The sequence below is a fragment of the Misgurnus anguillicaudatus genome, chromosome 19 (genome assembly GCF_027580225.2).
Source record: "Misgurnus anguillicaudatus chromosome 19, ASM2758022v2, whole genome shotgun sequence".
Taxonomy (NCBI): domain Eukaryota; kingdom Metazoa; phylum Chordata; class Actinopteri; order Cypriniformes; family Cobitidae; genus Misgurnus; species Misgurnus anguillicaudatus.
Window position 1 is genome coordinate 30,004,843 of NC_073355.2, and position 14,755 is coordinate 30,019,597.

The 14,755-nt window shown below is 37.6% G+C and overlaps 1 protein-coding gene across 4 annotated transcripts in view; it reads right to left on the reverse strand.

Annotated features, from left to right (window-relative positions):
- Nucleotides 1-14,755, reverse strand: part of znf385c (zinc finger protein 385C) — a 94,289-nt gene that overhangs the window by 42,603 nt on the left and 36,931 nt on the right. Inside the window, exon 1 of one of the 4 annotated variants that reach the window (XM_055194237.2) lies at nt 4,652-4,876. The exons of the other annotated variants lie outside the window; for them this stretch is intronic. Coding sequence (XP_055050212.2) covers nt 4,652-4,661 — 10 coding nt within the window. The 5' untranslated portion in view covers nt 4,662-4,876. Of the gene's footprint in view, nt 1-4,651; nt 4,877-14,755 lie in introns of those variants that run through there. 4 annotated transcript variants of the gene reach the window in all.

The following is a 14,755-nucleotide window of genomic DNA, read 5'->3' on the forward strand; positions in this document are numbered from 1 at the left end:
AAGAATCGGTAAAGCTAATTTTTTATTTATAAATCTGATTAAACTAAAGACTCTTCGGAGATATAAAGGATGTAATACTACTCTATAGGTACTCCAGATTAACATCAGAAATGCAGAAACAGCGTGTGTTATGTGAGCTTTAATGAATTACGGTGAAATGACACTACATCCAAAAGCCAGAGGGCGCTCTTGTGCAGAAACTCAATATGCACCACAAAACAATAGCATTTAGCTCCAGAAAATGCCTACAAGCATATTAATATCGCTGTTCTTCAAACCTTTTCTGGTATTTTCATGATAATAATGAATATTTATAATGATTGCGTTTAACGAGTGTTGCTTTTTCAAATGCATGATATAAACGACTCAAACTTTAGATTGATGAGGACTTCCTACTGATCAAAGAGCCGTAGTAGACGAAAGAGCTGTGCATAATATTGCCTTTGCAGTTCAGAATCGATATCAGACAGGTGTTATTAGTGTGTATCGCGATTTACCGTCCCAACCCTATACACCACACTGTAAACAGCATAAAGGGGGCTAAGAGCAGCCCTTGCTTTACAGCCAATAAGAAAGACTCTCTGCAGCAAATTATTTTGCATGAGTTTGATGAAATTGGGTTTATGATTTTCGAAAGGTGGTTTTTTTGAAAGGAGGTCATGTGTTACATCTGTCTTCCTAGAAAGTTGGTTTCAAAATAGATAAAATCTTCTATTGCACCTTTAAACAACAACCAACAAGTCCCACCCTACATCTCTTCCTACTGAATATTCAAAAATGTCAAAATTGTATGTAAATGTATGTATTCATGTGCCATTCTGTCTCAAATGTCTTTTTGATGTCACTCTCTAAAATGTAATCCTCATTCAAGCAAGGAAATGTCCAATCTTAACACAATCACTCTACTCCTGCAGCACTACATCTCACTTGTGTCTAGACAAAAACACAGGGCAAACGCACAAAAACGTACAAAGACAGACACTATTGTTGTGGTAGAGGTACAGGGAAAAACTTAATCCCAAAATCACTTGTTTGTGCGCATATGGGCGTATACACACACATTCTCTTTAGCTGGGCTGGAAGAAACCAGTCTACTGCGGATGAAAGACATTCCTTATCAACTCCCCCATAACGGAACGGGAATAGAAGGTATTTACCCAGAAATGGAGAGAGAATTAGAAACTGAAGCAAAAGAAAAGCAAGTTGTGTGGGTAGAAAGATTATTGCATTGAGAGAGAGATAGATAGAGAGATAGATAGATAGAGAGAGAGAGAGAGAGAGAGAGAGAAATAATGGTGGCCAGCTTCTTCTCTCTCTCTCTCTCTCTCTCTCTCTCTTTCTCTTCTCTCTCTCTCTCTCTCTCTCTCTGTCTCTTTCAGGTAAATTCAGAACCAACCAAAAATCTCTGTTCACCTTGCACCCCTACCTCTGGATCATAGAGTCAAGTGGAGTTGGTACTTCACAACATAAAAGCAAAGACCATCTTTACTGTACACACAGTCACTCAAAGCACTTTCAATAAACATTCTCACACACGTAGATGGTCATTTTTCCTTCTGTATCCCTGCAGAGAGCATATGCATAACCCTCTTGTCACTGTCACAAACACACACACACACACAACCGCGTCAGACATACTGACAGGCCAATCAAGCTCATGCCATCATTTCATTTTAATGATTCACCCTGTCATTCATTTGCTGTTCCACGAGGAGCTGACACACACACACTCGCATAGGATACATTCACACACACTGCGTCACTAAATACATGAGAGCTCAAAATGAATATAACCTCCATTAATGAAGGAGAGGCTCAAAACCCAAAACGTTACAAATGTAAAAAGCTTTCAGATGGTTTGTTCTGGGCGCCAGTATAATATGATGCATCACATCAGTGCACCACATCATGTGTTCATGGGCTGATAAATGTGGCGGTAAATATGTGTCTGGAAGGCCATGCTGAAGGAGACAGAGAATGCATTTTCAACAGACCATGGCCAGAAAAGAAAGAGTGATATGGTTTTCCAATTTTAACGTGCCGATGTCGATGAGAAATGCAACAGCGTAATGTCTGCGGCAAAACATCCATTGTAGAAGCTCTGCGGGTTTTTATGGAATGGTGCAGGAATTTGGCACAGAGGATTTACATGTCACTATAGGATCTGCATACAAAAACTGGTGAAATCTCATTTAAACTTGAGCATTAAATGTAATGATTAAAAATATAATAAATAAATATTTTCCTAACATTTAAGTTTTAAGGAAAATAATTGATAATTTTAATTACATTTCTATTTCTATTATGCAAACAGATTTCTACTAAAAACAGTATGTTTTTAATAAAAAGTGTCTTACTTTTAGTAGGGTCTTCCTAGAAAGTACCGTAGTAATATGCGGCTGGCAAAGAGCATTCGCTTAAAAGGATGGCATTACCGCATTCCCCACACTTACAACACACGGGCTGGGGCGCTGCCACGACAACTGAAACCATGACAGTGAGAAGGGGGTTGAGAAAACAGTGCCAAAAAACCAAATACGCAGTCTGACATCGGCCCAAACAGCAGCACGTATTCACATTCAAACACCTTTCGAATTCGAGACGAGTTTTTAATTAGCAGCTGTACGAAACAATGGACATTTAAACACACATACAAACATTACGGCCAAAAGCACAGAAACAAAGTAGCTGCCCAGTCACATTAACACAGACTTAAATGAAATTTAAAGTATAGTCGATTCAAGTTAAAGGGCAATTGAAATGATTAGGTTAAAGCTTCGTGGCTCAAGGGCATGACCTCTGACCCCATAACCTTGAGCTAGTTACACCTGTCTCCGCATAAGGAAGTAATTCAACGTGAGTGTTGAGTGATTATTAACACGCAGATAAATACAACTGATTGTAATTATGTGCTGATTTTAGGATGCGATTGAACCATTTTATGCTGCATGCAGAAACATTTCGCACCTTTCTCCACTCTCTCTCTCTCTCTTTGTCTGGGAATCGCAGGATTTAACTGCATGGTGAGTCTTTATGTAAACATCTGTATGTTTTTTGTGTAACCGCATATTTGTGTAATGGACAATGTCCTTTAGCTCTTGTTGCTAAGCCGACAGAGCATTGGTATGTAGCTAATATTTAAAGAAACCGAGAGAAAGGAAGTGGGAAAAAATTTAAAAAGAATCCTGCTTTCGTTTAAATTATTTCTAATGTGCTATTTACTATAAACAGGACGCAATATTATAATTGTTCGACTCTAAAATTGAAATTCACTTTCAAAAATAAAATCACAAGAATAAAATAACATTAAAATATATACTATATACAAAAACAATACAACATGTAATTATCATTTAAAAAAAATCCGTATTAAACTGAACAATTATTTAAATTTTCAATAAACATTTATTGCAAGTACGCAGTTTACTAGAAACCTTAAATAAAGCGAAACGCAGACCCTCAAAAGGAAAATGCGGCGTGATGAAAAACAGAAGCAAATGACTTCGATCCCAACGAAATTTATGAGCTAAGAAAAATAGAAAACTCAAATGATTTCCTTAAATGAGCTGCGTTATTGATAAAACATTTTCAGTGCGGGTAGAATCAATTCTTTATCATTTTTAATTTTCCGCACCGCTGCTTGGAGGCTGGTGAAGAACAGCAGGTGCTGTAAAAGAGAACATGCCCTTAAAAAAGCAGGAATTTTTAACGAATTAATTGATAAAATTAATAATAATAATAATAATAATAATAATACTATTACAAATGTTTGTTTAGATATTACATAATTTGTGCTGTTTTTGTGCAGAATTTAAAGCATAAATAACGGTTTACACACTTCAATTATTGTTAAAAATTAAGGCTTACACGACAAAATGTACACAATAAAATGTGAACATTTTTTTACAAGGCCTGAAAACGAAATGATTGCTACTAAACGTGTCTACCTAATTGAGAGGACCAGTGAGAGAGTGGGATGAAAGACAGAAAGTTTTTATAAATAACATACCAGTGCGCTCGTGCGTGTCATAAGAGATCAGCAAAACACACACCATTCTCTTTATTTTATTTTATCTTATTCACTTATTGTCTTTGTGCATCGGTCTATCACACCACAGGGGTCAACGGTAAAGACATTGTGTGTTTGATGATCACTGCACCTGAGACTGGTTAAACACGAAATCCGTCCAAAAATGATGTAGAACTTGTGAATTTATGAAGGGGTTTTCAAGTGTTAAATATACATAATGCCATTCTCTTTAATCGGCTGACACACTCAAAGGACATTTGATGGCACGCGTATGAAAGTCGCAGGCACATCTGGCAGCGTCTCGTGGCACCAAATCTGACTGCAACGACACACACCTCTGGAGCGATGCGCGCTCCTCTGCTTCTGGAAAACTCTACACGTGTACATTTCTGGAGAACTTTTGTTATCTATTTCTCCTAAATTAAGCAACACAAATGCCCCTTGACTAAAACATTTGAGCGTGCCGGTGCTGAATGCGCAGAGCTGGAGGACTTTGGGCACGAGACGCATCCATCTAAGCGCATCCAGCGTGTCCATATTAACGCATTTCAAAGAATTACCACACATACTGTGCCACAAAAAACAAACAAATAAAAAACATTTCCATTCAGTGTGACATACCGATCAGCATGTTGTGAAATGTTATCCTTGATTCCAAAAAGACACCAACCAGCCAAAAACACTGCAGGTAAACCAGAAGGGTTAATAAAATACTCTCCGACAGTTCGATATGTATTTTTCCCCTCAGAATTCTCCCTCCTCGTCGATGTATCTCACTCTTTTTGTCCAAGAGTTAGGTGATGTGTCAGGTTTCGGCAGCGCGAAAGAACGCTACATACGCTCACCACTCACTGATGTGCGCGCTCCCGTCAGTGATAGGACAGAAGGCGGGAGAGTGCGACCGTCAGTCTTTTACCCCCCGCCACCTCCTCTCTCGCTCTTTTTGCTGCCTGCCGCTTAACCTGAACGAACGGCACAGATGGGGAAATTAGCTGGTGCTATTTTCTCTTTTCATGGTCCTTGATTTCGACTAAATAATCTGTGCGCGCGTGCTTTTGTGAAGAGGGGGGTTCATCTCCACAATGCTAGATAATTTAGCAGACATACATTCAAAGAGGACTTTACAAAGATTTTAAATAAACACATAATAGGGTTTTTTTTTTAGATTTGCATGCTCGATTTTTTTTCTTTTTTAAGTCTCATTAAATTGAAGTTTTTCTGTCTATTAGTAATAATATGATAGCCTTAAAATCGAAATGAAATTAAAATAAAAAACTGTAAGTTTGGGGGTAATATTGTGGTATTTTTATTTTTTTACAAATTACTTATCTGTGAACTTCATTATTTAAAAATAAATGTGTGCCCTCATAATCTTTAATCAAAAACGCAAATATCCTCCCTCCTTACTTCCGGTCATATGGTATGACAGGTGGGCGGTCCGGATTCAATCAATTCTGGGTGGACCAATTTAAGTCCCGCATTACCTTTTATTAATTTCAGAAGCCTTTTTACTCGGATATACGTCACGAGGGGGAAAATAAGATAATCGCTATTTCAGTTTCATGGCAACTTTAAGGATATCTTTAAATAAGCTAAGGTGCTCCAAAACACTGAAACAATTTATAATTACAAAATTCAAGTATTCAAAACCTATTTCCCAAAAACAGATACAAACAATTTTTATGACATTATTTTGCTATTTTCATCAGCTTCCAGGCTTTGAGTTAAAAATAAATGCTATTGACTGTCTTAAAGGGGAGGAGCCACTCAATGTCACATTCAACTAAAACCACATCGGTGCATTAAAGGGAAACTCCACTTTTTTTTTTGAAAATATTCTCATTTTCCACCTCCCCTAGAGTTAAACATTTTATTTTTACTGTTTTGGAATCCATTCAGCTGATCTCCAGGTCTGGCGGTACCACTTTTAGCATAGCTTAGCATAATCCATTGAATCTAATTAGACCATTAGCATCGAGCTTAAAATGACCAACGAGTTTCGATATTTTTCCTATTTAGAACTTGACTTTTCTGTAGTTACATCATGTACTAAGACCGATATCACTGCAGCAGGCGCAATGATATTACGCAGCGCCCGAAAATAGTCCCCTTGGTTACTTTCAATAGCAGGGGACTATTTTCAGGCACTGTGTAATATCATTGCGCCTGCTGTAGCCATGGTATGGCAGCAAAGTCTTTGATTATTACACCAGAATGAGAGTATAGTTCATCGGCCTAGAAAATCACATCTTTTAAAGTACACGATGGAACTACAGAGTCAAGTTTTAAATAGGAAAAATATCTTTATTTTTTACCGCGATGCTAATGGTCTAATCAGATTCAATGGGTTGTGCTAAGCTATGCCAAAAGTGCTAGCGCCAGACCCGGAAATCAGTTGAATGGACTCCAAAATTGTAAAAATGTAATGATTAACTCTAGGGAAGCTGGAAAATATTTTCAAAAAAGTGTCTCTTTAAAGCCACAATATGTAAAATATTTGTAATTTACTGGGACTTTAATGAGTGTCACCAACCTATGGATAATCATCAGAAGGGAACAGAAAATAACAATTTGAGATCACATTTAGATTAAAAAGCCCATTATTTTCAGGAATATAAATATATTTGGGAATATAAATCTCTGCAGAGTTTACGAGAGGCTGCAAAATGTTGTGGTATGCTGGAAAACTGTGTGATGTCTGCAACTGGACCGTTCCAAAATGGCAGACGCATCTACATACAGTAAGTGGAGCTGTGGAATGACGTATCTATATACATATCTACGCTCTAAACACCTTTTCCACTTCTAGCTTGAGTTGTCTCTAGAGCTTTTCAGCATCAGTGGGGGTTTACAGTGGTCACTCAATGTACTGCAGAATGGCCAGTACTGCATAACACATTATGAAGAAAAGAAGTGTCTTCTTCGTACTCTAACACCATTGACATTTTCTCACATTTTACTTGCATCATTATTAGACAAGGTGGAATTATTACTAGATATGTACAGTTACAATTTCACTCGAAACATGTTATGTAATATTGCCATTTGGCATAAACCGTGCTGAGATGAATGCCAGCTCCGTGCACATATGTGTATGTGTTAAATCTTGCTCAGCCTGTAGCTCTAAACACTGAGACATTAACAGATACTGCAGAGACAGCTGTGCCCTCTTCCTGCCAAAATACTTCTGACATTTATCCGCACACACTAATCAGTGTAATCCACGTTTGTGCTGTAAGTGAAAAATACAGTAAAATTGAGTAAATAATTAAAACCCTAATAACAATTTCAAAACAGCATATTCATTTCTATCACATTTATATCATCTGGATGATTTAAAGAGATAGTTTAACATGAAAAGAATAATAATTTAAAATGAAATATAGTGCATGTTTGACAACATGGCATTTGGTCAGTAGAGAACCAATTACATTAATTGGAGATTAACAGGAATTTATGATCTTTAAATGACCTGGAATTTAAGTGTATAAAAATATTACTGCTTTACATAAAATAACAGGATTTGCATTTGAATATAAGGATGAGTAAATAATAATAAAAAAATCTTATATGAGTGAAGTATTCATTTACACTAAAAACTATAGCCTCATCTTTGGAGCTGTACAATACAGTATGATAATTAAATGAGGTAAGTGTAAAGAATAATATGTACTTTTCAAAAGTTGTCAAAAGTCAAAACTGCTCCTGAATAATTTGAATAATTCAGCAATTAGTCAATAACCTTTCAGTTTTCCAGAGTGCACCGGAGTGTATAACAGGAGGTGATGAGCAGGTAAAGGGGGAAATGATTTCCTCCTTCAGTAACATTAAGAGTCGATTACAGCTCCAGCATCATGACCTCAGCGTGCCGCTCCATGAAAATCCTGTCAGCCGAAAACATAGCTAATGTAAATAACGCAGCCTGTCAATCAACTCAGTCGCTCGGCACAAGCGAAAGCACGCATTATGAGCTATTTTGAATATATTTAAATAAAACTTTGTGCATTTAAAGGGGACATATCATGAAAATCTGACTTGTTCCCTGTTTAAGTGCTTCTATCAACCTAGAAAATGTGAAAAAGATCAACCCAGTAACTTAGTTTTGATAAACCATTCTCTGCAAGCATGTAAAAAAATAGGTAATTGAAATTTTGCCCCCTTGTGATGTCAGAAGGGGATCTTATTATAATAATACAGCCGCTTAATCATCACTATCCAACCACTGCACTGGCATTTAGTGCAGAAATCAGCTCATTTGCATTTTAAAGGACACACCCCAAAACGGCATATTTTTACTCACACATACAAAGAGGCAATTTTAACAAGTTATTATAAATCATCTATAGGGTATTTTGAGCTAAAACTTCACATATGTACATTTTGGGGACACCAAAGATTTATTTTACATCGTAAAGTCTTGTGAAATGTCCCCTTTAAAGAATCTGACTGCTGTGAGCAAGCATTTGTTATCTTGCTTCCATGTAAACTTAAAGTATAATGTACAAATTAATCCAAATGGCTCATATGAGGGCATGGTAGCGATAAAGTGCCAGGTCATGCTAGCTTTTCCCATCTGCTTAATTTCACCACACACACCAAACACTCAGGTTCACGTCTTAGAGATAAGATGGGCTGTCGAACAGAAAAACTGCTGAATAAGTGGGGACAGAATGTTGAATCTCTTTGCTTAGAGGATGACAAAGCCAAATCACAGAGACTGTGCTTGCATTTTTGCTAAATTGATAACACAAACACATCAAATTAATATGCAGGATTTGTATTCATCTTTTTGGCAACTTGCAGCAGATTTAATAACCAGACAATGAACACAAAAGATTTGTAATGGAGCGAATGTGCAAAATCAAAAAGAAAGACTTACTGTAAAAATGCAGAATTGTGTGGACAAATGACATAAGAAAAGGCAAGTAATATGCATAAGAGAATGGATTTTCACACACCAAACTTAAAAAAATAAACTACAAAACTTACTAACAACCTAAAGCAACATCAGCCCACACTACTGGCAGTCTCAGCGCATTACATTATGGAATAAGGACAGGAGACCGGAGGGGGAATCATAAAAGAGAGTGAATATATGTGTGTTCAGAAAGAAAGAGAATGGAAAGAATGAAGCTCGAGTCTTAAGCACCTGGGAAGGAGAAACATTTTGTAAAAAAGTCATAAAGCAAAGGAAAAACTGAGAGTAAAGGTCAGGCAAAGAAACGAATCTTAGAAGCGTGATATAAGAGTGTGCTTTAAAGGGGTCATATTATGAGATTTTTTTAAGGTGTAAAATAAGTCTTTGGTGTCCCAAGAGTGCATATGTGAAGTTTTAGCTCAAAATACTCCACAGATAATTAATTATAGCATGCTAAAATTGCCACTTTGTAGGCCTGAGCAAAAGTGTGGCATTTTTGGGTGTGTCCACTAAAATGCAAATGAGCTGATGCAATGCAAACACTGATCACAATAATGGTAGTTTGTTGCAATTGAAACTCAATTATTCTTCCTCTTTCTCTCTTCACTAAACGCAAGTGCTGTGGTTGGATAGTGCAGATTAAGGGGGCGGTACTATTATATTTGCCTTGATACCTCACAAAACAGGCAAAATCTGAATGACCTAATTTTTCACATGCTTGCAAATAATGGCTTCCCAAACAAAGTTACTGGATTGATATTTTTCACGTTTTCTAGGTTGATGGAAGCACTGGGGACCCAATTATAGCACTTAAACATGGAAAATGTCTGATTTTCCAGATATGTCCCCTTAAAGGTATAGCGGAAGATTTTCTTTTTCCGGGTGGATCATCTGTATTATTGGTCATCCCGGATGTCAATCATTCTGATGATATGTTGACGTATAACCGTTGTACGTGCTCGTCTCTAGGTTCGCGTTCTACACATGTGCACTTTCACGTAGGGCTGTGTATTGCCAACAATTTCCCGATACGTATCCTGATACAAATGCCACGATACGATGCGCATCGCAATACAAGACTATTTTGAATTACATTTTTGTTCAGAATTAAGTAACATTAATAGTGCCTTAGCCTAGGCATTATATAATATTTGTCTCTCATTTAATTATTTTATATCTATGAACAGTGTTGGGAGTAACGCATTACAAAATATAATATATTACAGTAATATATTAGTTTTTGCTGTAACGCAGTAATATAACGCATTACTAATAAAATTTTGGTAATATTTTACTCGTTACAGTCTTAGTAAAGAGCGCGTTACAACAATGCATTTCAAAATAAGACCGAGTTATTTTTTTTTTTATTATTGACCAATGCGCGAGACCAGCATCCACACATGAAAAAGCTGCGTGGGTATATGGCTGCGTCCCAAACCGCATACTTCTATACTATATAGTGGGCGAAAAGCACTACTTCTCGTACTCTTTGCCTACTATATAGTATGGAAGTTGGCGGTTTGGGACGTAGCGTATGTCTGTTTCCACGTGCTGTATGCAACATGTTCATTTTTACTTGAACTTTGTATTTGAAATGTGATTTGGACGCGGTGCGCGTCAAATATAAACATGTTTCTTAAAGAGCCGAATCTGGGAAGTCCGCGGCTTTATAAGCATTGACTAAAGTGGTCGCAATCAGGTCCGGTAGCCCGCTCACGCATAATTTTGCGAATAAGAGCATTAAGTAAAAGCAACAGAAAGTTTCTATCGGTCTTCCATGCTGCTTGAACCTCAGAAGTAAAGAGACTTTTACAAATGTTGCCAGTAAAATCCATATCACACCAGCAATGACAAGGTAAGCTTTGCTATGATAACAGTCCATATACATAATAATAGATTGCTAGGATACTCCTATGCTATCTACAGTTTTATTACAAACAGCAACTTAAACTACAACATAACATTAGTGAAGACTTAAACATGGTTATCTAAATAGTACATTTAAACATCACTGTTTAAAGTTTTTACCAGCCTTTGTATGGGAGCCTATATTCATTGTTTGGCAAAAAGCAGTGTTCCTCTGTTTGTCTGTGTTTTATATGTGTGTCTACATGTAATCCTTATATTGTACTGAAATGAGCTGTATTCCATGTTATTAGGCTATAGGTTGCATTATAGTGGTCTCTAGCTCTATTGTGTTTGGTATGTGTACCATAATTTACCAGACTTTTACCAGATCATTTGTCTATGTTTTTGATTCTGACAGTGACTGTTATTGTATTTTGCCCTAAGTCTTCACTGTGCCTATTCAAAGCTCGAGGGCCAACACATAACTTCTAGATTTATAAGCATCAATAAACTACATTTTAACATTTTATAATGCCTAGTCATACTTCTGTTCTTTTGATGAAAGTAACTCAAAAGTAACGCAAAAGTAGTGTAACTCATTACAGTTTTGAGACAGTAATATTGTAATGTAACTAATTACTTTCAAATGACAGTAATTTGTAATATATAATGCATTACACTTTGGAAGTAACTTTCCCAACACTGTCTATGAATATATGTATAAACATGCAGTCAGACTTCATTTTTAATAGAAATCAGATTATTAATGTGACAGCTATAGTTTGAAGTAGCGCTGTATACGTACACTTTTCACATGCAGCTCTTTGTCGTGTTTCTTCTCAAATGCGTTATACTGTTTTAGAAGAGAGTGTCTAACAAAGCCCTTTGCAGTAGTATAGGTTAAGATATCTGTGCTAGAGAGAGAGAATGCGCCCGCGAGACGGACACGGAAAGTGAAAGTATACCCCGCTACCTTTCACTCTACGTTCTCCGCAAGTCACATGCGTCCTTTCCATATGGATCACAGATCAACAGCGATTTGTCACGTTACTTTCAAAAGTGCATCCGAATCGATACAGAGTGTATCGATGCACGCATCGTCAGGCGTTCGTGACGATGTATCGTCGTATCGATATTTTGAACACAGCACTAGTGTATATGTGTGTTGTGCTACGGTTTCAACCATTCATTGAAGCTCGCGTTCTCACTGTGTTTTTTTCAAAATGTCGGAGGGTCGCAAGAGAAAAAGTGTCTACGAATTGTATGACAAGAAGAGAAAGGACTATGTAGAAAGAAACAAAACCAGAGTGTTTATGGGAGACTATTTCACACGCTGGCGTGAGGTAAAAGGACAGGTTGGGCTTCCCACGCGAAGTTTCTACTGGAAAGGTACATTTTGTCATGCTATTTGGAGAAATCCATTTAAAATCAATGCTAGTAAAAGTTGATGTAAGCTATGATTAGCGATGCTAGCCCTGGCACAAGTCAAGAACCGCACAGACACGGTAAACAGGCCGACAGCAACTTGTAAACAGAGCGAAGAGAAGAACTACCTGCATGCTCTCTCTCTGTCTCGTGCACGCGTTTAACAGGCGTTCCCTCTCGGGAGGAGGTACAGTGTTGCACGTGTGCATTTTTTAAAAAATGTATTCTTTTAAATAATTCGCTATACCTTTAACTTCTGAAAGAGCCAGACTTTGTGTGCGTGCGTGTTTGAAGAGAGAGATTTGTCACAGTCATGCGCAACATTACTCCACTTTGATTAGATACTAAGATACACACAAACACACACACCACACACACACCACACACACACACACACACACACACACACACACACACACACATACACACACACACACACAGACTGCCAACACTGTGTCATATGGTGCTCCAGGTTGCTTCCTGCACATCATTTCCTGTGCTGGGCTGTCACTGCCAATCAGAGCACTGAAGAGATCTGATACTGACAAGAGCTGACAGACACACACACACACACACACACACACACACACACACAAAATCTGGACAAACACTCTTTGACACACACATCAACAACAATACACTCAAACAGCACAAACCCTCTCTCACAACAAACACAACAAAAACAGACATTCAAAAGTCAACACAGATACTTTATATAATATACACAAACTTATAATTATCGAATCTGTGCATTTGTGTGTTTGTGGGTGTTTGTGTGTGTGTTGGAATGGAAAAAAATATTTTTTTATTAGTCAAACTCGAAATATTTACATATTTCTGTCTAAACATACATATATAGAGAGACAAAATACATAAAAGATTATATTATTTGCTATCAATATCAATAATACAAGGTGCATTGTGCGTTTCTTATCGTTATCCATTTCGTACCGCTCAAATGTACAGCCCATAATACAAGTGTCACAATTAATCTGAAATGATTTGCTGAGAGGGTAAAAAGCGAATATCTCACAGCAGCATTTTAGCCCGAGTCAAACACATATACTACAGTGACCCGTGCTCAATGTCACACACACAACACACAGACACGCACACAGACACGCACTGGACCCTCTTTGTTCTGGGCTGCATCTGTTTGGTCTGATAAAAGGATTAGAACATCTATCCCCTGACCAGCCAATGGGGTTTAACCATATTGAGTATGACAGTGTTTGTGTGTGATATGGGCCATCAGAAAAAAACGACACAAAATAGTTTTTCCTTCTGTTTTATGTGTGTATAAATTCAGACTGTGCTGTTTTTCGCCTGAATGAGAGAAATGATGAAATCCTAATTACACGCTACAGACATCACCCCAAGCGAGGCCACAAACGCTGCTTAAAAAACAGCCGACCATCAAAACACACTATAGCAACCTTTAGCCTTCTCAACATGACTTCAATTCTTCTTCCTGCATGTCTTCTCTCTTCATCAGTATTAAACGAGTTGTTGCAAAGTTGCAACAGTGTATAATCAAAAAAATAAACAATTTAATGTCAACACACCAACAATGCTACACACTGATGCACTACTGACGTGTAATATAGTGGAGTGAGGGGTTGTTTGTGATTTGCTTCTTGTCAGTTCAGGGCATTATGGGAAGAGTTGCTGACTTGATACATTATGCCCTTGTGATTTAAAACACTGATGATGTTGATGATAACGGCCACGATGCTGATAATGTCAGTGCCTGTGTAACGATACAATACCCTTGAGTTTAAATCCAGCGACGGCCAATATGGTTTTGGATCAGATTTTGGGCAATACATACCCTTTCCTTCTATTTCACTCCTGTCGTTCTGCCATATTTTATCATTAACGGCAGCTACTGGAGCAGCCAACCGGAAAATTTCCATCATGAAACACTAACTCATCTGCATATTACAGCCCCATTCGCTCACCACCCATGCATAAATTAATACATGAATAACAATGAAAGTCCTCTTCTCTCTCTTTCTGGTGAAATGTTCTCATGGTTGAATGTGCTTGAGGTTCAATCCTTACACTAGAGGTTAACACGTCTGACTTCTTGTTGTACATACATACTAACCTACCAGAGTACATAAGCATGACCTGTAGTTTTTCTGCATTTTAAAACAGTTTGCACAAAGACAATTAAGTAAGTTGATTTGTTTTCAACACAGCTCTTTTTGAGTGGGCCGACATAGCAATACTGGGTCAACCAATCGCGTGAAATTGGGGCAGGACTATATGTTTAGGCAACCAATGAAATACTGTAGGTTGGGAACAGGGTGAAGGGAGCAGTACGAGTGTTTGCTCGTGTTGGAAAATGTGTATTTTTTAGAAATGAAACGCTTTTAAAGGGACACTCCACTTTTTTTGAAAATATGCTCATTTCCAGCTCCCCTAGAGTTAAACACCTGATTTTTACAGTTTAGAATCCATTCACCTGATCTCCGGGTCTGGCGGTACCACTTTTAGCATAGCTTAGCATAATCCATTAAATCTGATTA